Source organism: Manacus vitellinus, unplaced genomic scaffold, assembly GCF_001715985.3.
Source record: "Manacus vitellinus isolate BGI_N305 unplaced genomic scaffold, ASM171598v3 scaffold_6_pilon, whole genome shotgun sequence".
NCBI lineage: Eukaryota > Metazoa > Chordata > Aves > Passeriformes > Pipridae > Manacus > Manacus vitellinus.
Genome location: NW_021940750.1, coordinates 29319755 through 29345811, shown reverse-complemented (window position 1 = coordinate 29345811; position 26057 = coordinate 29319755). Strand labels below are relative to the sequence as shown.

Below are 26057 nucleotides of genomic sequence, written 5' to 3'. Positions count from 1 at the left end.
TTCCTTTAAGTAATCTTCATGTTAAAATGCTGAGAGAGATTAAAACCCTTATTAATTACACTGTATTAAATCTGTTTAGTTTAGGAAGGCAAACAAAATATAGTATTTCAGCCAGACCTGAAGATACTATCCATGTTGTTGATGTTCTGGGAAATCTAACGTTATATTTAGTGCACGTATTAATACTGCTACATTCAAAGGAGATCACATTGCAGAGAAAATTAGGACTTTAAAATGTGATTTTAGTTCTCTGATTAGTAAGTCTAAAAAGCTGAGAAATCATTTCTCAGTGGTATTTTTACTGGTCTCAAATATTAGCCAAGATTACCTTTTTCTTTTTCTGAAGCACGTGATTAGGTAACAGTTGGTGAAGTTGCTTACGTTTCACATGCCTTGCAGCAATCTTCATATCCATCTCAAACATCTTGCTGTTTATTGCTTGCCTATAAACTACACAATTAGAATAACATTATGGCATATTGAAGCAGTTTGCAAAGTCCACTTACTTGCCCAGGCAGAAACAAATTGCATTTCAGAGCATTTATTACCCTCAAGAACAAGGAAAATGTTTTCTTGTTCTGGAGGAAGAAAGTGAACTGACCACTATGCCAGCACTGACAGTACAAACACAAATGTTACTTTGGAAACAGGTGACCTGTTTTTCAAGAAAAATATCTTGCAAGCATACTAAACTACACTGTTAATAATTTTTATCAGTAAGAGCTCTGAAGCAAACTGTTCACTTCATCTCAAAGTGACTAAAGATAGAAATAAAATTTCCTCATAAGAATTACAGTATTTATATAAAACTGTTTTCTTCACAGTTGATTTTATTAACGCAGCTCCTGCAACAAACAGGTTCTAATTCAGGCGTTGAATGCCTGAGTGTCCGCTAATATATTACAAATCACTCTGGCTACTCATACATCACTGCACTGTTATAGAAGAATGATTTATGTTCAGGTTTTCTTCTGTTTAGCTGGGGGGGTTTGTTGCTTTGTTTCGCATTGTTTGGTTTGGGTTTTGTTGTGTTTTTTTCCTCTTGTATGGTTGTTATAGTGGTTTTGTCTGTTTGGATTTTATCTACTGCAATAAGCCATTTCTCTTCGCCTCAGATCATCTTCTGGTGAAGTCAACATGGTAAGTGCTAGCAAGGGAACTGCAACTCAGGATCCTGGGTTCAAGTAAAGCCAGGTAAAAATGAAAAACCTGATCTTTCACACCGACTATCTACACAATGTTGAAAGAAGCTGTGGCAGATGTATGAATAAAGAATTGTTCTGTAGATCTTAAACACAAAAATTTAAAAGGTATCTCCCTTATTCACTGTCTAATTCTACAAACATAAGGAATCTCAGCGAATAGGCTGTGAAGATGTAATTATAAAGGTGTTAAGAGACAGGCACACAAAGAGCTCAATGAATACTGTGTATTAAAGAGACTACACTAATTCTTGGTATTGAAGCAGCTTATAAAGCCTCTGTAAAAATTATATAGGTTACAGTTAAGGTAGGAGCACACTCAGCAAAACCAGACATGGCTAAAGCATTTCATGTTCCTGACATTAGGTCTTACCAAAGTTTCCATAGAAGGAAAACCTAGCTCACTCTTCACATCTCTCTTCCTCCCCTTGCTCTCACTAAAAAGCAAGCTATTCCCTCATTTCATTCTTTAAAGTGATTTCTTAGTTTTAATAAAATCTTGGGGTCTATTCCAAAAGACAGGGTAAAGAAGTCTTTAGGACAGATTAAAAACTATAAAGACAGATTTACATTAATTTCAGATTACCAAAAAACCCATGAGCACAAACAGAAATTTTTTACTGGTTTGTTTCTCCAGGAAGCGTATTTACAAATTGAAGAGAAAACTGAGCATCACAGTCTACAATGATTTTGATGGAATGTTACTCCATTGAGAACTGCATATTATTTAGACAAACTTCAGGAATGTAGTGCAAGGCAATCACATTCAAAGTTATAGAAGTAAGTTCAGTCTTTTCAGATCAAAAATCTCTGACAAATATACAAGTGAAATGTCTGTTTAAAACAATAAAAGACCTGAGAAACTAACTTCTGGATTCTTTTACTCCTTCAAAGCAGCAGCCAAGGTATTATGTCTTTCCTAAATTCTCAAAAATTAGGATATATCTATAGTTTCATCTTCATCAGTTAGAATCACAAGAAATATTCCACCTCTCAAGAAAATAAAGTTCCCTTTGACTGAGAAAGAGACATCCCACTGCAGCTATATACGACAGTAAAAAACTTTTAAACCTTGGCATGATTTATAAATATACCTATATACTTATTACATTCATGTGTGTGAGGTGGAGGGAGATCTAGGTGTCCAATTCCCTTGCTTCCTCAGACTTACTGAGTCTTGGAAATCCAGAGACCAGGGTTGCATTAGGTAGCACTTGAACCTATTCCTTTAACTCGATAAACACAGAATACTTGAGCCTCAACTGTCATTTGTTTAAAAAAAACACTGCAAATTTATTAGATAAACCTGTCAAAGCTATTGTTCCTTACACCCCAGAGAGTCACAGTCTCCAGCTGTTACCAATTCTTTCCTTACAAACTTCTTATGTGTTCCAACTTACTTTTGTGAATCAAAAAGTAAATACCAGAAAAAGTCAAAAAGCTTTGCTTTCATGCCCACTGAGTGTTGGGCATGAAAGTAAAAGTTATTGAATCAATTATCTAGCATAAAAGGCCATGGAATAAAAGATGTTTTGTTAATCCACTGATAAATTAGGCTTCACCAAATAACAAAAATATTTAAAACTACACTCAAAATTTTTGAGGTTAGGCTTGCTAGTTTGCATATGCTAATTTGCCTGTTCAATAAAGATTACAAAATAACGTACCACTTTTAGTAAGATCTGAAGATTTGTGCAAAATTTGTCACTTTTAATGAAAACAAACAGAAAACTGTTAGTCTGAAGTGTCTAGAAGAATTAAAACTCATTGAAAATGTGTTTCTTAAATAATACCTCTAACTCCTTAGCTGAATCCTTCTACTCTCTGTCCAGATACAATTCTACTACTATTGTGAACATTATGAATAAAGACTACATTTTGAACAAAGACAGTAACTTCAACAAGTTTATCAATACCAGAACATCTAGAAAGCAAAACTCACCCGTGTCTGTAAAAGACTGAATGTCGTAGGTAAGATCAACACTTAAGTTTTCAGAATTTTCAGTTTTCTTAAACACCAACCCAATCACCCACATTGTACGGTATTCTTCCCTGGAAAATTTTATATAAAACAGTCATGTAATACTGGCAGAATTAAGCAATTTAATAACTTATCTGCTGCAAGAGACAAGAGTTGTACATTTTAGCTCTACTAGCAATGGGAAGTTAGCCATAAAAAGACAAAAACCAAAACTGATTTAACAACATGTCCTTTTCATTCATGATATAAAAAAAGTCATGAAACAGTGACATTTATCCCCAGCAAATGAACTAAGATCACCAGCAGATTACTTCATTCAATTGTGCTCCTGCATAGATTCTCTTGTGTAGCTACAACCAATCATTGCAACTATTAAGAGATCTTCAAGGAATTAGAATCTATTCCCCAACTAAGCAACTTCCATTTTGCCACCTAAATGTGTCTTCAATGCTTAAATTTCTTAGCTGTAACTGCCCACACATTCCCCTTCACATGGGAAGGTGAATGAACATACTTGGTGTACACTGGGATGACCTTTCCTCAAAGTGTTGCTTGTATCAAGTCCTCTGAAATAGGAGCTAATCAGAGCCCGGGATTGTGCAGGCAGTTGTAGCTGTAAAATGGTGCTAAGGAGGCACTGCCTGCTTTTGTTCAGTTTCACTTGGAACTTGCATGTGATTTATGTATCTAACTTCTAAAAGAAAAAAAAAAAGACAGCACCATCCTGTCACTTGAAGCACCTGATGTGTGGAAAAGGCTGTGTGCAAGGCAAAGAAGGCTTTCTCATATCCCAATGAAGACAAATTTCTTCCCCATTCTTATGCTTCACACAAAAATATGATTCCTTATGAATTAATTACACCAGAAATTACACTAGAAATAAAATAAATTCTTGAAGAGTTTTTAGCCCCCACACATCTGCAATCGCTGTTTTGAGTGGGGGAGGAGAGGGTGGCAGAGTGGGGAAGGAGTCAAAAAAACATTTAAAATCCTGAACAATCTGAATATTCTCTCCACTGTTTCCACAACCTGACAAATTCTTTTATCAGTCATTATGATTTCAATGATGTGCATCTCAACTGCTAAATTTTATGACATTAAATACACTTAGTTACTTAAGAGTTTGGTTCTACAGTGCCTATGTTCTACCCAGTTCTCAGTGTTGCCTTGTAATTAAAACAGCATCAGATAAATAGCAGTAACTCATATAGATTATTGGCAAGAAATTATGTAATTAATACAGTTATTAGCAAAAATATATTTTTCCCTATTTTCTGGTTTAGAAACATTCTTTAACAGAATAGAGTAGCTAATTCCACAAATGGTACTTGAGAAGAGCTTAAGACTGTTTGCCTTTAGATGCTGTCATTAAAAATTAATACTTTTAAAATTCTATAAAAACAACTTTTTAATGAATTTGTATTGAAATTAGCTCCTCCCTATTACATGAAAAAATGGCTTTGCTTACTTGTCAGGATTCTCCTTGGGTGCTGGGAATGACTGTGGATTCACATGAGCCAGTGTAATGAATTCATTCTTCTCCAGGTTTCCAACTAGAATACGGATTTTTGATTCCACCAAGCCTACCCTGTATAAATGTCATTCATTAGCAAGATTTCATTAATAGGGAATAATAGAGTATCCAATATCATGTCTCAGGATAAAATCCCCAACATTCTCATTATACTTATATTTGAGACTACTAATGAACTAGCGCATATGTCAGATTAATTCAGATCAATAAACCCAGTGAAGGTGTTACAAAAACTGACGCAAGTGAAGCTTAAGAATGCCCTGGAGCTCTCTCTATGGCCTGGTTTTACAAATGGAATTAAAAAGCAAGACATTATGCATCAAGTAAAGGGCAGTCAGCAAGAAATTACTACATATTTATCCAATATTCTTTAGGCTTTAGATGAACTTTAGAGTTGAAGAAATTCCCAATACTTGCCAATCTTAAAATTTCACTAATAAAAGAGAGCAGAAACATGGGTAAGGGGAATTTTAGTTTTGAGAAACAGCATTTCAAGTGATTGAAAACATCTCCTCACACTGCTTTTTAAAAAAGCGCACTAGGCATTCATAAAATAAACGTGACAGTGATGTTAGGCAAAAATTCAAGCAACAGCCTTCACGTCCCGGTTTTTCATTCCTACAGTTTTTTCAGAACTCTACATTCCATCCATTTAATTTTGAAACACTGAAGCTCCACTTTGTTTCACTACGAAGACACTCCATGCAAAAGATATTCCCTTGTATTGAAGGTCGGTGGGAGGGAAGAAGTGGTGTTTTTATGGTTTGTTGGGTGGTTTTTTTTTTGGTTTGGTTTGGTTTTTTAAGTAGCAAGGATTATACTCACCATTCTAGTCGCTGTTTTTCTGTCGGTGCACTTGCTAGAAGTACAATATAATGCCTTTGAAGATAAAGACAATATGCTATTCTATATATCTAAGACTAGACATTCAAACCTTAATATTAAATTGCAGTAAATTATACATTGAAAAATATAGATTATTATCTTATGTACAGACCCTGTATTAAATTAAGCATTGTTAAGTGGAGAACAGGACTATGTCCTAAGTGTGTGACTAACAGACTTTTCAAAACATTTCAGAGTTTAGGGCCATTTGGAACTACACGGTATTACCAGCAACCTTAATACAAGGTTAGGAATGTAGCACTGGCTGTAAAACACTACAGATATTTCAATACCTAATGAGATAGGAGATTTAACTGACTATGAGTCAAGAAAAAACAGTTGTTCACAACGACCTATACATGTCAGTTGTCTTAGTTGCAACATTATTTCTGAAGAGTTAGCAGATTGGTTAGCACATATGCATTTGTTTAAAGTCAAAAATAACACCATGAAATGTGGTTTAAAAAAAAATTATATCTACATTTGAGAATTGTCTGAAGACACTTATCTGAAACTTCATAAGGAACGTTTCCTCTGATGATAATTCTTAAGCTCTCAACTATATTCCAGGATAATCAGTGTATACCCACTGTGAGTAGATTTAAAAGAAATAGTATACAAAGCAAGAATGGTATTTTAAACAAAGAAGCCCAAGGACAGTGGAATGGGAGACCATCACTTTAAACCTGAGTTTGTAAAGAGGGAGATGAGGGAACCTTACATGCCTACAGACAGGTTTTTCAGAAGCTTAGCTGGGAAGTCTTTAACATTCTAAGTCATCCAATGCAGCACTCTATACTGATATGGCACGTTTAGGTACCTTCAGCGCAGGATTTAAAGAACAGTAGTAACATGAGGGACTAGACCCTAGTACATACACCTCTCATAGAAAGGAAAGCAAGGTCAATGGTGGTCAAAAACTATGGTGTAGAGTCCTCTGATGCTATTACATGCCTTCAAATCACAACAGCAAATCCAAATCAACAGCTACATGTTTCTGTACTTATCTTTAGGTGGCAAGAGACAAAACCCTGCTAAAAACTACAGTTCTCTGCTTCAGTCACAGAATGTCAGTGAAACAAGAAATGGAAAAGAGACACTTGGAGAAACTTCTTCCCTATTCTGAGAGATATGAAGATAAAATGCCCTATACTTTTTTTTGCATTTTGTCAGTATTAACTGCTTCATAATAAAATGAGTAAGGGTTCTTTACTCAAATTCTGAATGAGAAGTTACTAGTTTCTAATATTGATTTTTTCTAAGGAGTACTCAATCCTCCATAAGATTCCTACACCATACATACAACACTTGCAGAATCTTTAATTCAGTAGGAAAGACGTTTAAGCTTTTTATTGTTTTTAACTGTGTACAAACAGGAACAGATAAATCTCAAATCTGCAAGTATTTGAAGAAACCAATTTTCCAGTTATTAAAAGCAGTTCTTTGAAACGTTCTGGAGAACTATTTAAAAAAAGACTAATTTGGTTACGTCTATAAGTCTCAACTAGTTAGTAGGCACCTAGAAAAAAACCCTAAGCCTTATTTATGAAAAAATAAGTAATGATTAACTATTCTTGCTCAAATAGTGCTAGCTGAAAAAAATAAAAGATGCAATTTCTCCCCATTCCTCCCCACCTGTTAGTGCTGAGAGGGAATTATTCAATGGATATTTCCTACTGCCATTTTTAGTAAAAACAAAATAGCATGAGCTGTTAAAAATTATGATATACTTAGTTTGAAGAGTCCAAGGTATCACTGCTAAATTTTGCAATGAAAGACTTATTATAAGTTCCTCATTTGTATTGTTATCACCAAGCATATGCCTAATTCAGAAGTACCTATTACTTAATTATAAAGAAGGTCTTAGGTTAAGTTTCTACCTCTCAGTGATGACTTTCAGATGTCAGGTATTATTTTGAAGTATATGTGTTTGGGGTTTTTTGTTTGGTTGGGGTCTTGGGGTTTTTTTTTGTTTGGTTGGTTTTTTTAGAAATTGATGGTGTTTCTCACTGTCAGCACTGTTTTCATAAAAATAATCTAATGTAGATAGTATGGAATTGTAATACACTATTAACACAAGTATTTCTAAAAAAAACCCCAAATTATAAGTCATACTACTACCTGGGGGGAAAAAAAAAAAAAGCAAACAACTGAGAACACCTGAACGTGTTCATTTCAATTTTTCTTTATTATCTGTCCAGGAATTATACTTCATATAGTACTTTTAAATCCTATAAAGCCAAGTGTTCAAACCACCCTTTTTAAAGGTATAGTTATATTTTACTTATTTAGCGGTGTATCTCTTAATTACAGGGAAAGAACACGCAACAGCTCATTAAATGAGTGCTATTTCTCTCAAAATTACACTGCCCTCTTGGTCTTAAGCTATAACCACTTCATTCTCACATAACACTTGATACTCATGTTATATCCATTTGAAATTATTCTTGTCACTTCCATAAAGTGTAAAACACTGTATCTAGCATGTACATGTTCTTTGTTGTTTTTCCCTACATCTGAAAAATTTAAACCTACACGAAGAGCCAATAATACATGTTGGAACTCCCTAACTCCAAGTAATTGTTGACATTTAAAAAATTAGAAGAAATAACTAAGAGCAGATTTCCTAATTTTCCCAATTTCTAATCTGTTCCTACCATACAAGTATGCAGTAGCCCATCTTTTTCCTTAGTCACAGATCATCGAAGTTTATTTTATACACAGACAGCAAGTCAAAAGTGTTTATGAATAATAGATATTTAGCAACTAATTGCCATTGAGAATGATAGAGATTATTGAAGCTATGCTTTCAGAGATTAAAAGAAATGTTTGTCTTGGAGCAAGGGTAAGATGTTCTCTTATCTGGCAGAGCACTATACACTGCTATGAATTTCAGCAGAACATGCCAAGGCATCTACAATTTAAACAGGAGAAGAGTGTGAAGAGGGGAAAAAAAATTCAAAACATCTAGCTTTCAGATGGAGATTTGACCAAGAGAGCCACATTTGCTGCATAAAGATGACTGCATATAAAGATCTATTTTGTAAAGGTTACTAACTAAAGCTTTAAAATTAATCTACTAACAGAAAATAGAAAATATTCAGCAATTTGGATTAAAGCAAGCTCCATAATATCATTCCACAGTTAAAATAAATAAAATTAGATCAAAGAAATTTTGCACAAAACAGAAAACCTGGATACGTAATGTTAAGTAAGAGAAGATTTTATTGCTAGAACTGGTAAAATGGCTAAGGTGGTACACCAAAAAACTATGTTAAAATAGAGATTATTTCAAATGACATTAAATGCTTCCTATCTTTTCCTAGATGTGAAAGAAACAAAGAAAAGGTGCTAGGGAACTTATTAGTAAACTCTTGAGCAGAAACTGATTTGTCTGCAGCCTATTTTTACTTAAAAAAAAATAATATAACTCAACAGTGCTCTTTTATGTGTTTTCAAATTTAAACTCCAAAGATCAACATAAAAGCCATCCAAACGTTTTAAAGTTTTTATCATGCAAAAGGTATAGAAACAAAACACAGACACATTATGAAGGTCATCAGTCTCTTTTAATGGGGGAACTGTATTTTTTAGATTAGTACAAAACCAACCAACCACCCAACACAAACAAGTGTAAAATATATTTGATCTTGATTCAAGAAAAATGGGTCTCCAATTTCAACTGAGGGCAAAGAAGATGTAGTCCAGATTTTAATAATCCATATTTATTGTAAAAATACAACTTTCAGCAACTCTGTATACATTTAACAAGCTTCTGCCCCACAAGCATATTACTAGAAACCCTAAAAATGTGAAGTGTGAACTTCAGTATTTCCCTTAGAGACATTACAAAATCAGAAAAGCTGGGTGTGAAAAGAATTAATAAAGATCCAAAAGCCTTAAGCTTTAATGAAAAAAACCCCTAGTAATAACTAGTACATCTCGTAGTTAGTCAACACAATTGCAAAAATATCTTTTATTATCAGAGTGAACTGTTGACTATATTGACAGAAGAAAACACAGTTTCACGTACTTATTCATCTTAAATATTGACCTTCAGAATAAGTTCTTTTAACATCTTTTTTCCTGGGAGGTAAGACCCATTTTTAGAATGCTTACTGACAGCACTTAAGAACATTTCTGTTAGTCAAACCAGCTGATACATCTTCAACTTTACTGGTAGCATACCAACTGTATAGTTAACTGCTGATATTCTAAATATCTGGTCAGGGACTAACAGGTTCCTGAAATACATGCTTAAGACTCAAAAAAGTACCTGAGGAAATTATTCACTTTCTGAGAGAAAGGACAGTAGCACATTCATTCTCCCACTTTATAGAAAAATCCTAACAAAAGACATTTTGGACATCTAATATATGTATATATTAAAGATCCTGTGCTACAGAGCATTATTAGGTATTTCAGCTGATAAACTTAAAATATTCTGCCATGCCATAAAATACATACTTGTACTTCTGAAAGAAGTTTGGAGCTTCAAAAAGTTTGGACCACTCTGCCTTACTCAGCAAAATTTCATCTGTGATAGCAAGACCTAAATTATAAAAAAAAAAAAATAAAAATTTAAACTTTATTTTAAAAAATACAGTTTAGTACCCAGAGCAAAGACAGTTTATTAACTTAGCAAAGGTTACTACAAATTATTTCCTCCCTTCAAATTCACAGCAATTTATCAACAAGGTTTACAGTTCAGTCATAGTTTAAGTGGTCATTAGTTATACAAAACATATGATTAAAAAAACCTCAGTAAGGTCTGTATAGAAATGTATTTTAATTCAAACTGATAATTTCACATGTTTTTGCTCTGCAGTGTAACATAGCTCAATTTAACCTTTTGTATATGCCACAGTAACTGCTTAGTTTAAAGAACAAAGATATAGTTTTCTTTACATTATTTGAATCACCCCTTGTGCAAGGCATTGTACAAGGCAAAGAAACAGTGAGACAGTAAGGTACTGCTCTGGCTGAGAGAACTACTGGTAGTTGCTCCCTGCATCAAATCTACTTCTTGCTTTGATAACATCTTCTCTTATCTGCTATAATTATTCAAGTACATCACTAGGATAAATCCAGAGGACTCATCTTTGAGCAAGTATAATTTCTCATATTAGGCCTAAAAACAGGAATCAACTGGAACTACTACGCTTATCATCCATGTGGCACAACCCAATCTAAAGCAGTAAAATAAAGTTATTGTACGATTAGTTCTAATTTTCAGAGCACAAGGCATTCTATTTAATTACCTCAGTTTCTAAGTGTGAAGGACAGATCTGCACAAGTGTCTACTAAATTTGCAACTTTAAGCATTGTTAAGCCTAACAGGCCGAGCTCTACCTCCCTCGAAATAGTCTCATGTCAATAAGAGATGTATTTAACATCCACCCACCTCCCCCCTCACAAAGCATACCCACAATGAACCTCTTTTAAATCTGTCTGAAAACATATAGAGAGCATAAGATAATACTTACCTTGTTTAAATTCCTCAACCATGACCATCCGTGTGGAAACGGACACATTGTACGTGGAGTTCTGCTGTGGGTATGCTGGTGTAATTATAGGCATAAGATGGTACCTATCACTGGGGTTTACCTACATATAACAACAGCCAATCAGTTTTCTTCAAGCACACATATCAGTTAACAAATTTGGATTTCTCCTTTCACTACAACCAAGTCTTAAGTTCTAAGAGACCTTAGTTTGCAAAGCAAGAGTTCAGAGAAAGTTTAGAAAACAGGATAATGGTTTTCACAAAGGACATTATTCTGAACCAACAGTGATGTGGGAGGGCAGTAACCTGTCAGCACATCAAGTTGCAGGCATTTCTGAGTCCTGAACAGAACAATTTCCCTCTTCAATAGAAATTAGCTTGTGATCATACGAAACCAAGGATACCTCATCAGCATATGAGCACCTTCTGCAGAATGACTGTCTTCAGACCTTGCAAAAGATGTTTTATACTTTATTTCTGCAACATTACTGAAAATTAAGAGCCAGTTTAAGAAAAGAGGCTCTAGGCAACCTGACAGAAGCATCACTTGCATTAACGTATCTTTTATTAAATGGCACAGAGGGTAACAAAAAAAGGGACACAACATACACACAAAAAATACATTAAAAATATAATTAGGTTAGCAAACTTGTAGAAGGTAGATAAAGCCACCATTAATTTAGCCCACTTTCATTAGCTACTACAGCACAGACAGTTCCCGTCACACACTGACCTCAAACCCCCTATCTCAGGAATAACAGACTCAAGAACAAGTTTTCAACTGTCTCATGAATTTAAATGTGAACTTTTGTCAACCAGCAAAGAACAGATTTGAATACAAAGGGGCATACAACTCAACCTCTGATGCTTACACTAGTCACCAAAAAAAAATTAGTTGAACACCAACTATTCTATGATTGGCAAAACAGCATTGAACACACTCATGCTATGCCCTCCTGAAACCTCAGAACGTGAGCCGTGCATCTGCTGCGAGCTGTTTTAGTGACTGCCTGAAGGACATTAATGTCCAAGGTCTTTAGTGTAAGTGCTACAAAGATGGAGATCAAATATTATAAATAATATACAAAGCAACTAAAAGACTTCAAGTTATGATCTTCTTTGGTCCAAGATGAAAAGAGACATTGCTACAACTATATGGAACCAAACCTATCCAGGTGTGACTGTTGCACTAAAGTGAATTCAAGATACTTGCAAAAGTAACAAGTTTAAAGTCATAAGCAAACCATTTTAAGATTAGCAATTTTTCAAAAATGCATTGATTTAAGGCATATATCTAATTATGCTTAATTTTTATTAAGATCACCTATTGCAAGAGTTGGGAGCAAATAGTACATTGTTCAGCAAGTGTGCTTCAAGCGTTCAGTTCAGAAAATTAGGGTAAACTTTGTTCCATATTCAGGAGAACTAGAGGTTACTTTCGAAGAAGATATAACACCACAACATTAAGTTTAATAAACCCAAAATGAAGTTCACCTAGGATTCTTTAAGCAACCAAATTTATTGTACAGTGTGACTTAGAGGGGAAAAAATAACACACTAACCCTTGGGTCCCATACAGGCAAATTAAGATTGCATTCTTCTGGCTGTTTCAATAGCACTGGATTTGGCCATTCCCTGTTCAAAAAGATTGTAGCACTGAATAAGACTATTGGATACAACCATGTATGTTCAACAAACAATACTTTTGAATGCGATCCTTCTTAACTCTGCTCTCAATATAAACCACCATTTCCTCAAGACCAGGCTGGTCTAACAGCGGTTGTTTAAATAAGCTGTATTGCTGAACTACAATACAGCAGCTATTAGCTTCTCCAGGGCAGCAGAACAATGAATTTTCTGTCTTTTATAACTACTGGTTTAGGTAACTAAGTTAAACTCCTCTAAATTCTTCCTAAAATATAGCAATCAAAGAGAAATTCCTCTGTGAAGACTGACATTGGGTCCACCTTCAAGCTAGCTGTTTCATGGGCAAACTACAGAAAAAACAGCCAGCACGTTTACAGCATCATAGCATCATTACAAACCATATGTATTAAAACAAAATTATAACCAAGATAAAAAGAAACCATGTTGAACAAAACACTAAAAATAACCATTCTGTTCTTCAAGTTGCCTTACCCCCCTGAATAAAGCTATCTTCCTATAAGGAGTACAAGTCAGTTAATCTCTTGGAATTTGTACATTAATGCTCCTACATTATGCATGTATAAAATGGACAGAAGTACAAGAAACATTAAAAAGACCCATTACCATCTACTATTTAATGTGGGAAAAATATTACTTAGCACTACGTACCTCATGGAGTCTATAAAGCCTATGAATTCGAGACAGTGCAAGTGTGCAAATATCTTCACATTAAGAAGAAAAAACACTATACTTGAAGTAAAGCAACACCTTGGTATAATACCTTGGGACACAACACAGTGTCTCATGAAGAATATAGGTATCCAGACATGGTCTTTCAAGGAAAACAGTATTCATTTGTAATCTGCGAAGTTCACTTTTGTCCCATTCATTCTAAATTTATTTAGAATGTTCCCATCAGAGTTATTCAAACGATCTGTCTGAGGTAACTGGCTCAAGAGTATGCAACTGTATGTAATCCTGAAACACCCGCCACTCCACACTAATAAGATTAAAAACTACATTTTTGCCACTGCTCCTGCTAAACTTCATTTAAGCTATGTGCCTAAACCAGATACTGGCATACATCCTTTATCAATTAACCCAGCACCCAAATGTTAAGAAATTTTAAATTTTGAGGTGTCTGCTATTATTTTGAACTATATTAAGTATTTTACCTGAAGATTAAAGTTGAGTTATAAAAAATACATGAGAAAATTTTAATTAGGAACTGGGTGGTTTCAGTTTGGGTACTTTAAGAACAAGATATGTTGGATGAGTTATTGAAAATCTTAAGTGAACACCTTTCTGGTGGCAAGAACAATGCTTCTAACTATGGTCTTAACCTGGTAACAGCTAAAAATAGTACCATAAAAACAGGACTAAAATTTAGTGTCTACAAACAATTTTATTTTAGTTTAATCTAAATTAAAACAAAACAAAAAAAAAAAAACATACCATTTAGAAAATACCAAGAAAAATTTATGTACAAGAGTTGATGCTATTGCATTTGGATAAAGCTGGCAAGTTCTTGCTACTAGCATAGCCCAGGAAACACCGCCAAGGAAACCTAGTATATTGGAATAGATGTTGTGGCCTGTGGATTGAGAAGGAAAGAGATAAAAAGAGATATATCAGTAACCAATAAGAGGTAATGAAAACTTCACAAATTTTGGAATAAAACTGCTTACGTTTTGCCCACAGTTTGATAGCTCTCAGTGTTAACCTGAAGTTGTCAATGTTTGGTACTAGATGCAGAATTTCATCGGTTACCCGGCAACCTGCAAAAGAAAGAATCCATTATGATTGCTGCCTCCAAAGTTTTTGCTTGCTTATCCTCCTTCACCTCCAAAGCTATCAAACTTTTTAGATCAGCATGCTGGAAACTCATCTCATATTCTGATCACTTCTGTTTTGAATTAGAAAACTTAACATATTTTCATTTGACTTTTTCTTCATTTTTCCAGCAGCACTCAGGTAGACAATTCATGTGTGCGTAACTAGTTTTGGACTGCTACTTGATTTTCCGTTACTAATGAACTGTACAAGTTGTTGAAGAAACAAACAAGTTCTGCTGCTATGTGAATACATGCAGTTTATTGTAGAATGCACAGGCAAATTAAAAAAGGTATGAGTCTTCACGAACCTACAGAAAACCTGCTAGTCATAGGTCAAAGCTTTGAATTTATAAGAACCGGCTAAAAAGAACAGCTTTTAAACATACGAGTTGTATCGCTACTATGGGATATTTTCAGACTTCAGAATCACATTACAGACAGCAATATTAACTGCTTGACTTTTTTTTTTCTAATCAGGAATAGTTTTTCATTGTCACTAAGTAGTTGTAGAGAACTGTTTGTAAGAAAATAGTGTTATTTAAGACTAAGGGTTCCTTTCAAAGCAAGTAAGGGGCAAGTATGAATTCTAGAGACTGCACAGATATGAATTTCACAAAACAGTATAAGCAGCTGTGATAATCTAAAATCATCAAGTTTTTAGCTCATAACAGAAATCATTGATATCTCACATGCTCCTCTTTCCTACCAAGCTGCATCCAAGCTGAAGCCGCTACTATCCTGTATGTAAATTATCATTTTTTAAGCTATGGTACTGTACAGAAGTTAAGGTTACACAAATTAGTAAGCTACTAAAGACCTGAATTCAAACTGATAAGGATTTTGATATGTCCAATCTGAAGACATTTTATGTATGTTTATGCACAATAAAACACATACAAATTAAAAACTAAACACATTGTTATTTACAGAAATAGGTAGTGCTCCGTACAGAAGTCTTGCAACTCCCATTAACTTCTAGAACCATTTAATAACCAAATAAAATTAAAAAATTATAAACAGTCTGGCCAACAAGAAACAACCCTTCTCTCCAAAAAGATACATAAAACTGTCTACAATTTTATTTCTAGATATGAAGCTGCTGTATTTTCAGTCAAGTCCATAACTACTGTATCAAAGAACTTAGGATACTTATTTTAATATTAAACAAGTTGATACACAAAACCATACATACATACCATTAAGACTTCGTATGCATCTAATGTCTAAATTTTTAAGTAGGCTGTCGTCTCGTAGGTCTAAGTCTTCAGGAATAGTTTGCAGTGCTAATCTTGCAAACAAAATATCAATCTTAAAAAAACCAAAAGAGATAAGACATTAGAAAACTGTTCTTCGTTCTGTAGAATTACTTCTATAAGTCATTTTCATCAAGTTTACTAATAAAAACAGCAGTCTTCCCAGTACAAAGAATCCCTTTAAATAATATATCCTAACATCCTTCACAGACATTAAAAGAAACACTTTTAGATGCTTCATCTATCTTTTGGCTCCTTTTCCAAGAGGATAAAATACACATTAAAATTTATATAGAACCAGGACAAACAAAAACTATATTGACTGTTTTTATGTAAATAAAAATCCTTTGGGGACAAGCACCACTTCTAGGTCCAGAATATAAAATTCTACCACATCAGAGTAAGCCATGAAAACATAACCCTAGTTTTAACCTAAATATTCTCAAATACTCCAGAGAAGAATTCTAGAGAAGACTGAGGGGAGACCTCACTGCAAACTTCAACATCCTCATGAGGGGAAGTGGAGGGGCGGGTACAGATCTCTTCACTCTTGAGACCAGTGACAGGACCTAAGGAAATGGCATGAAGCTGAGTCATGAGAGATTTAAGCTGGATATCAGGAAAAGCTTCTTCACCCAGATGATGGTTGGGCACTGGAACAGACACCCCCAGGGAAATGATCACAGCCCCAAGCCTGACAGAGTTCAAGAAGCATTTGGACACCATTCTCAGGCACATGGTGGGGTTCTTGGGGTGTTCTGTGCAGGGCCAGGAGCTGGACTCGATGATCCTCATGGGTCCCTTGCATCAGCAAGTTCTATGATTCTATTAAAATTATCACTGAATTACAGAAGAAGTAGAAGACCTTTCCCATCTAGCCCTGTAAAGCACACACATAACCAGCTGCCTCTGTACAGGACCAGTATTTATGAGGAGTCTACATATCTGACTACAGAAAACAAAGGTCTGAAAATTCAGCAAGCTGCTGAGCAAGTGTATACATTTTGAAATTATGCACAATTTCTTTGCTATTACTTCTAAAATACTTCACACCATAACAGCTTTTCTAGGCCAAGAACATCTTAAATACTATTCAGCACTGAGCTAGAGTTTTATACTGCCCCATACACAAGGACACTGCACAGAGTGGAGAAGTCAGTTTGCCTTTTTATCAGTCAGTTGATGATAATACAAAGCACATATCAGCAGCCTGTCTGGTACACAACAAGGGCACTTCACCAGATGAGGTTTTTAAACATAAACTGGTATCACTTGTCCTACAAGACAATGAAATATCCAGTGCTATTGCATCAAGAACAAAACTGGTTTAGTTATATTAAAATTATTTTAGATAAAATGAAGCTGAAGATACCTTAAAGACCTTTTTGTAGGTACTTAAAACTTTGCATCTGCCTGTTATAAACTATGAAGCACTTCACAGAAAAGTAATATCTAAAGTATTCAATGCATTTCTTATTTTGAAGTCCTTTACAGCTGGTCTTATCAACAATCTGCATTGCAAGCAGAAGTTCCTACTTAAGTCAAAAGTACTACTTTTCAATGTAAAACAAGTTCAAAATTAACTTCAGCTTCAAGTTCTGCTCTGATCTCTAGAAGGTCTAGCATTGAAGATTCAAAGCTCATTAACAATAAAAGGATTTTTCAAATAAAGAAATTAATAGTCTGCCCTATGTAACTGGGGGGACAAGGAGGAGGCAATCAGTATTCTACATGAAGAACAAAAAAATCAAGAAGGTCGTTGTTTATTTTAAGCAAGAACACAAAATCCATGTAAAAACTGGTATTGTAAAAAACTTCTGAAGTTTTACTGAAAGGATCATCACAACACTAAACTCCTTTTCCTCAGTTCTAATTCCTGACACGTTTTGTCCGGATTCGCAAAAGGAAAATTAAATTAAAATCTTTTGATACTGACAAAACTGATCATCACAATCATCAGAAATTGTGGCTCAACATTTGTATATACCAAGAGTGTGTTTGCCATAAGATAGCATTCAAGACCAGAGAACTCTCACGCACTGACTGTCAGCAACATGAGTTTAGTCTCAGTCATAAGCCTAAGCCCATCAGAGCCCATCATAAATTATTATACTGGAACAAGATACTACTTTTAGAGTAAACAGTCCCTTTTTTCCCCTATTTAGGCTTGTACTTTGAAGTTCGTGTTTTCAGTAGGAGACACAACACTGGCTTGAATGCAAATAACTGGGGGAAAAAAACCAAGCACACAATGAAAAAACCAAACTTACCAGGACAGATACAAGTTTGGACATTTAGAATGAATACATCAGCTATGTAAATAGAAAACAGATTCTCCAGAAAAATGTTTCTAATACCCCACTGTAGATGGACAGTAATAAAATGGTTGACTCAGATGCAGAATCACAGGCTAGGTTACTGCACAGTATCACATTTCTCTGCACATCGCTTTCACTGGGAGAATACATCTCTTTGCCTAAGTGTCAACTAACACAAATGTTGATGAAAAGACATGTTGATGAAAGGATTAATGAGGGCAAAGGTTCATCTTCCCAACACACAAAAATTGCCAGTACCCTGACTATGACCATTATAACTGCAAGGCAGAAATTTAACTCAGAGTGGGAGAGAAGGAACTGTCCCATCTTGCGTACAATACTATCCCATGTCATTTGCCAGAAGATTAGCATGGGAATTCTTTCCCCACTGTAAAGTACCCCTCTTACACCCGCCAGTTACTAGTTGATGTAATCCAACTACAAATCTGATGAACTGTATAAATAGTCCATGTGTTTTTGTCTTGTCCCCAAAAAAGATGACATATTGACTATATAAGTCTGAGAACCATTAGCAGAACATTATTCCTGTTTTCTTAGAAAAAAAAAATCAAGTTAAGCAAGTTCAGTGCTCCATGACAGATGATTAATCAGGCTTACAGGCACCAAAACCATTGTTTTGGTCATGTGTTTACAGACACGTGAAGAGATCAGGACAAAGGGGACACCCAGCTTGCCTTCAGTAGTACATTTTTGAGAACTAACTAAAGACCACAACTTCCTATAATGTAAGATACTGAAACATATCTTTCATGCTTGGACAGTTAACCATTAGCAGTCAAAAAATTATTAAGGTCACACTATGAATATAATTTCTATTCAATGTTACCTCTAAATAATGCCAGTACTGGTATTCTACAGGTCAGTAAACTAGTCAGTACAAGTAGGTAGCAGTGCCAAAAAAAGAACAAGGAGATATTCTGCATACAGCTTTAAGTCCATCAAGAAAAAATTCTTCCAGTCTTAAATCTCCACACAACTGAGGACTGATGTCAAGGACTTGGGTATGAACTTAAGAGTCACCTAAACAGCACTCATATTAATAAATAAGTTATAAAGATCTGAAACGTTGTTTTAACCATGTTCTACCAAAACAAATTAAAATATGATCTTTACCTCTATTCCATCAAAACAAAGTTTAATAACTGGGACAAAAGCTTCTTCAACAGCCTGGGGGAAAAAAAGTTATATTTTATTTTAAGTATAGAGAACATTTATAAACAATAGCTACCAGGTCTAAACAATTATAACAAAATGCTACTTGTTTTCAGCTTGATTTTTGTTATCAATGTCTTTCTCCACTTTTGAGGATTTATGTAGTAAGCACTAACCTACTACGTGCTGCAGCTGTAAAAATGTTCATTATAATCCAAACTTGTACCAACCAGCTCTGCTGATGTTACCCCAGGGTCCAACCCTCTTTCTCCCTACATACAGGACATGATGAAGCATCTTTTACTCCTCACGAGTATCTCTAAGTATTCCAAGGTCAAGCTATGGGGATTCTTAGTCTAAAAGGCCTCTTATTTCTGTTTCTACAGGCAGTATTTTATGAGAAATGAGAAGAACAACTGTGTAATCATGGAGTCTGACTTGAGATTAGCTCAGATGGTAGAGCATGGTGCTAATAACACCAAGGTCGTGGGCTGGATCCCTGTATGGGCCATTTGCTGAAGAGTTGGACTCCTTGTCGGTCCCTCCCAACTCAGAATATTCTGTGATTCACCTAAACCAGTTGCAAGTCACCAGTCTCCAGAGCTTGAGCATCTTTTCTAAACATGGTAAATAATAAGGTACTTTTACAAGCAGTACCCATGATGAAACTCTAGGACTTCACGTTTACTCTGCCATCAGCTCTGAATACCATTTTCCTGAGCTGAGCACCCAAACTAAATGCAGATCTGTAGTACATTGGTTTTGTAAAAGCAAAGAATACTGCCTAGCCTCGAAATACTATGAACTACTATACACTTCCAATAGTGTTTCAGTTCTTAACAAGAGGAGGAGACAATGTTTACTTAAGGTTACCTTAACATTACTGGTTGGCAGGATGAATCCTAAGCAAAACACCAGAGTTCACAAGTCTCTCACACTCACTCACTAGAGCAACCATTAAGAAAGTCTATGTTCCCCAAAAGATGGAAATGCACAAACTTTCTTAGAACTAGCCTGAATGATTTAAAAGTGTTGACTCCCCAAGCTAAAAGTTATTTGCATCACTGCAGAGCTACACTGAACAGCACACATACCTTGCTGCCAAATCAACTACATTACCTGGAGTTAAGAGTTTACAGCGAAGTTGAATGTAAATCTGAAAATCTGAATCCTCTCAATTACAGCATGTGGATTTAAAGATTACTAGAAGTGTTCAGATAATAAAGCATTCAAAACAGTTGTTTCACTGCATATAGTATTACCAGTAGATGCTTGCACTACCCTGGGAGTTACCAACTACAGGGTGCATAGAGTGGAAGAGTGTTGCAGACACAGTTCCATTTATTTTATGAGAGCAGGACTAAAAACAAAGACTTGCCAGCAACTATCTTCATCTATAAAAAAGAATTGCAGCACCAAAAATTTACTCTGAGCCAATATTGAGACAATTAAAGCTCCCACCAGTTCGCCTAACAAGGCTTGTCATTTAGATATAACAGAAACAAAATACTGTGTATACTACTGTCTTCCACTACTGCAAAGGAAATCTTCATTTTTACACACTAAAAATCTTGCACAATCATCTAATAATGAGACACACTAAAAATACAACTTCCCTTTTCAAATGCACAGCCAATATAGAAGGTTTAGTTAATATCAACCATTGTAACTGGTTATATGAGCACGAAATTATAAGAAAGCAGCATAAAACCTTCATTAAACACACACAAGTTTGGTTCTGATCCTAACATTAGTCTAACATTTTTCAGTCTAACATTTACATTGGTACATGCCTGCTGCTAGAGAGTAAGCAGAAATTTTGCCATACCAACACACATACTAGGAAATGGTTCTGCCATCCAGATTTTTAGATGAGTGTCACTATTAAGTGGGAGCACATAAAATTTGGAAGAATCTCTATTTCAACTCTGGTGATAGGCTTTGCTGCAGGTGAAATAAAAATCCACTGCAAGCCTTAATACTAAAGTTATAGTTACTTATTTAATGCACCACTGTTGACTTTTCTGAATCCTCAGGTGAGTGAGCTGTACCAGACATTTCACATACCCTCAGATCTTTCACTTCTTCTTGTTGTTTTAGTTTTTCATAAAATGATGTGAAAAAATCACTTCTTTCAACATGTCTTGGTGCAACACACAGGGCATCAATATCAGCACCTGAAATTGTTAATTAGCAGAAGTAAATTACTCAACACTTCACATGCATGGAATGCCACCAACAGACAATTATTTTTTCTTTAAACAAGAATATTTCCTTTCTTATCATGTGGAATGTTTTTTTCTTTGGAAATGCTAAGTCAAATGAAAAAAGTTTACGGTCATTAAACATACTGAACACATACATACACTCGTTTCAATTGCAGAACATTTGTAGTAATTTTCAAAGAACAAAACATAAGAATCTAAGTATAAAACTTCCTCTATTTTTAAATAATTTCCAAATTTTTTGTCTGTTTCTCAATCCATGATAAAAATATAATATAGGAATATATTTCTTTTATTTATAATGAAGACCATATGGTTGACCAAAAAAATGAAGAAATAACGCCACCTCAAAACAGCAAGATCAGTCATTAGCTCAAACACACAGATTTTTATCATAAAAGTAAATGTTACCTTTTGTATGAACCCCTAATCTATAGGATCCAAATGTAAAAATTTTTCCTCCAACGTTTTCTATTACAGACTGTGGAAGATTCTAAACAAAGCAAATAAAATTGGTTACTTTATTTTAACAAGTTGTAACAACACACATAATTTATTTTAAAACAAGAGGAAAAATATTCCACAAAATTTACGCTGTTTAACCACTGAAATAATAACCTCAGTATTTACAGAAAGGACTGAGGGACGTTTGCCACTTGGGAACTACTTGCAGCATCTCAACTACATTACATATTACTGCCTTAAACCTTGTAATTGTTCTACTAATTCTACACTTGAGGTGCAATAGCTTTATAACATTACAGAGGTCAAACACATTTTGCTTCACTCAGGCATTTTAGATTGACTCAGACATTGATGATGGATTCCAATTCAGAGCAACACAAAAATGCTGTGTATAATATTGGTGTTTATTAAGTTACTTCCAGAGACACCCATACTATATAATAGTCTTTAAATAAAAATTCGTGTTTGGGAGAGATTTTTTTTTATGTTCAGATTGTTCAGGTACATCTATTAAAGTTGCTAGATTTGTATCATCTATAAAAACTTGTTGAATCCACAGTACTGTGGGCAAAGAAGTTATCCTTTCATAACAGGATACAATACTACAACCTGAGACCCTAATGAATGGCTACACAGCGGAAGATAAACTAAATCAAAAATTGTATTTTGCAATGTATATTGAATAATTTAAGTAACTTCCAATTTTACACCAGGTATGAAGTAAGTCACTATTTTGTTTTCAAGGATCAAGACTAATATAGCAGGGCTGTTCCTGCCTGCAATCTTGTTCAGAAGTGTACAGAATAAATAAAATCCCAAGTATACTCAGAGCAAAATTGCTTTAAAATTTAGGTTTTTATTCCTAAAAAAAAAGACACTTTTTTGCAAGCCTATAATCATTTAAAAAAAAAATGGGGGGGGGCAGAGGTTACTATAACCTGGCAAAAACACTCGCAGCATTATCAGTCTACAAAAGTAACATTACAGGATTCACATTAAAGAAAACGACCACAGACCATAAAGATGTAAGAAGTACATTTTAAAATCTAGTACTGTCTCACAAAGCCAAACAATTTAAGCATATACCTAATACAGTACTATATGTATGAATTTTGACAGAAAGTCAAGTTACATCTATCAGTTTCTTCCTTTGACAAGGTTCTACTTTTAAGGGATGATGCTGCCTGGTAACAAAAGAATCTACACAAAGATGGTATTTGTTTTCAGCCCCAAATCTAAGGTTCACCCCATTTAGACTAGGAACATATTTTAGAATTATCTTCCTAGAGCAGTCATAGAATCACAATACAAGCAATTCCATGTAAAATACATCCATACCTTGCTTTCACTGATTTCCCGTATCCATTCTTTTACCAAGTTATTTAACTTTCCCAAAATCAGAATCCTATTGATAAAATAGCAGAATCACAGGTCATGAACTTAGATGAAACTAGTAGTATTTTAAGACTTTGATCATCATTACACAGTAAGTAAACTACAATAACACTGCTGATCTAATTACAGATCTTTTTATATATATGTAGAAACAAAATCCCTTTTAGAACATTCCCATTATATTCCCCCCCTCCCTAAAAATATTCGAGTGATTTAAGCTCAAAAAAAACGCAAGCATGCAAGGCATACACACATTTTAGATATACGAATTCTACTCATTTTCAAAATAAAACTTTAATTCATATAACACATACATCTAAAAGAACAGTGAGAAGCAGTATTGCAAGAAAAAAAACCACTCTAGAACACTTAATAAGTATAAGGCCCACAAAACAGCAATGATGGGGGAAACATGCAAGCCAGCCTCTAAAATTTAACAATCAATTCTCTTCTGTGTTTTGAGGTATTCCTCTTAAGGTGAGAAAAAGAGTTTACAATTCCACTAGGCTTTCAAGAAAGCATTTGAAAGAACCCAAACACACTTGGGGTTCAGCACTCAACCACATGTACCTCAAGATAGGGAAAAAACATGGTTAAGAGTGTTTACTCACCTGCGTTGCAGCTCTTCTTCCTCTTCAAATACGCCATAAGGTTTTAGGGTTTCAATTAATTTCTGGGTAAGCATGCAGTCAAACTCCTTGGGGGCAGCTAAACTGATAGGTGAGGTAATGCCATAATGCTTCTGTAGTTGCTGTGTTTGTGATCCCTGGGTTGTAACGGGACTAATAAAGGCAATTAAATAAAGTTACTGACAGAAACAAACAAAAAAAAATTAATTTACTTTTTCTCATCAGAGTAACAGACAAAAGATAGATACCACAAAAATAAAAAGTTAAGCCTAGTGTTAACATTCACATCCGACATCAATCTGTGTTAAATCTGTGCTATTAAGGACACCAACAGAATTACCTTTCTCCAACTATTAATACTGATTGCAGGGTTACAAGTTGCTATGAGTCATTTTCTTTTACATCAGCTGACTTCACACTCTCAAAACAATCACCTAAGTAAGGAGGCTTTAGTATATTTTGAGCCCATCAGCATCATACATTGGTTTTAAGCTGAATTCTCTGCTGGCTACCATAACTTGGTCAGTTGGACAAAGTCAGCTCAACCTATGTTGGCAATCTTGCATATAGCCTTGCTTCATGGAGGGCTGGGTAAAGGCTATTTTTTAATTCACATTATGCATTAACTTTTTTTTCCTGGATTTTTTTTTTTTCATTCTACTTGGGCAAAAGCTTTATCATCAGTTTAGGTTTCTTCAACTTTCATTAAGTCTGAAGCAAAAGAGAACCCTTCATGTCAAAAAATCAAGCTGACAGAGTAAGTGGAAGTCCCACTCTTGGGAGGAATAACATTCCTCTGCATATTGCTGTAATATCAGTCCTTTGTGTTTACAAGTATTACATAAGATTTCTTTCATACATAATGAGAAATATTTTTGTCAGGCTAACTATGTATTACATGTGGAAAAACTACAGTACAACTTCACTTTGACAATTTGTCACCATCATCTCCTCAGGATTTCATTCTGCATTTCCATAAAGACTAAGTATTAAAAAAAAAACACCTAAACTTAAAATTTCTGGGAATCAACAAAACATTGCCATAAGTTAAATCCACTCTAAAATGAATCTAAGTACTATAGTTTGTTTGCAATCAAAAATTCAGTCACAATGCAAGTTTCTCACAAAGCAAGTTCTAGCACATCTGCCTCTTTGCTCATTAGCAAAAAAACCACAACACATGAGGAAAAATATGCTTAAAAAGCGTACATTAAAAAAAAAGAAAAGTAATCATGGGGAGTGAGGCAATGCCTGGGAACATTATTTGATATTGCTTCCTTCAGCTATGAGCTTTTAATCACCTAATGAAGACTTTGATAGTAGCTGAACAAATCATACAGACCTTACAACTTAAGGTATCAATGAAAACATTTTTTAAAAAAGCTGTTCAGATTAATCATATAAAACAGTAATTCAAATTAAAGACAAAGGAAGCCACTAAAACATTTTTTTCTCTTAAAAAAATTTTAGGAATGTCAACACAAATAGTAGCTTCAGCCACTTAGCTGCCTCTAAAAAAAGCAGTCTGAAAACAAAAGGTCTCAGTATATAAACATCCTTTGGGTATCTTGAATATTTTTACTTATACCACAAAGCAAGCAGTTACATTTGAACTACAATTTCTCCCCTTTTGCCAACTGCTAATATGAAAAAATAAATTTGCTTTTAAGATTTTTCAGTTTACTTTTACAGGTTTTTAAGGCACTGATATAAAGCAATCGGTATTTTAGTTTTGTGTAACAATTTCCTTATGGTCTGACTGCAATTTTTACACAATCATAGCAAGAAACTGCATCCAATTCAACAGATATTAGACTTCATCACAAAGGCTGGTAAAACAAGGTCTGGCAGACCCTGTTACTAGATTTCAAAAAAGACTCAGTGTCACTCAAAACCAGATTCTAGGAAGCTGACTCCTGAAGTCCACAATGCTGACAATGGCCTCTGTCTTCCACCTGCTTGTAAGGGCCATAATTCACCAATTCAAGAACTAATAATTTAAAAATAAT

The 26057-nt window shown here is 34.7% G+C and overlaps 1 protein-coding gene across 2 annotated transcripts in view; it reads right to left on the bottom strand.

Annotated features, from left to right (window-relative positions):
* Nucleotides 1–24533, bottom strand: part of PAPOLA (poly(A) polymerase alpha) — a 36736-nt gene extending 12203 nt beyond the window's left edge. The window contains exons 1-15 of one of the 2 annotated variants that reach the window (XM_029964319.1): nt 24031–24533; nt 23363–23429; nt 21971–22052; nt 21402–21511; nt 19296–19349; nt 15787–15898; nt 14444–14533; nt 14211–14349; nt 12671–12743; nt 11089–11209; nt 10070–10154; nt 5543–5596; nt 4652–4771; nt 3145–3254; nt 329–450 (exon numbers count right to left, since the gene is read on the bottom strand). In XM_029964319.1, coding sequence (XP_029820179.1) covers nt 329–450; nt 3145–3254; nt 4652–4771; nt 5543–5596; nt 10070–10154; nt 11089–11209; nt 12671–12743; nt 14211–14349; nt 14444–14533; nt 15787–15898; nt 19296–19349; nt 21402–21511; nt 21971–22052; nt 23363–23429; nt 24031–24104 — 1413 coding nt within the window. In that variant the 5' untranslated portion in view covers nt 24105–24533. The remainder of the gene's footprint in view (nt 1–328; nt 451–3144; nt 3255–4651; nt 4772–5542; nt 5597–10069; nt 10155–11088; nt 11210–12670; nt 12744–14210; nt 14350–14443; nt 14534–15786; nt 15899–19295; nt 19350–21401; nt 21512–21970; nt 22053–23362; nt 23430–24030) is intronic. The other variant, XM_029964318.1, reaches the window with a different exon arrangement.
* Between the last annotated feature and the right edge of the window lie 1524 nt (nt 24534–26057).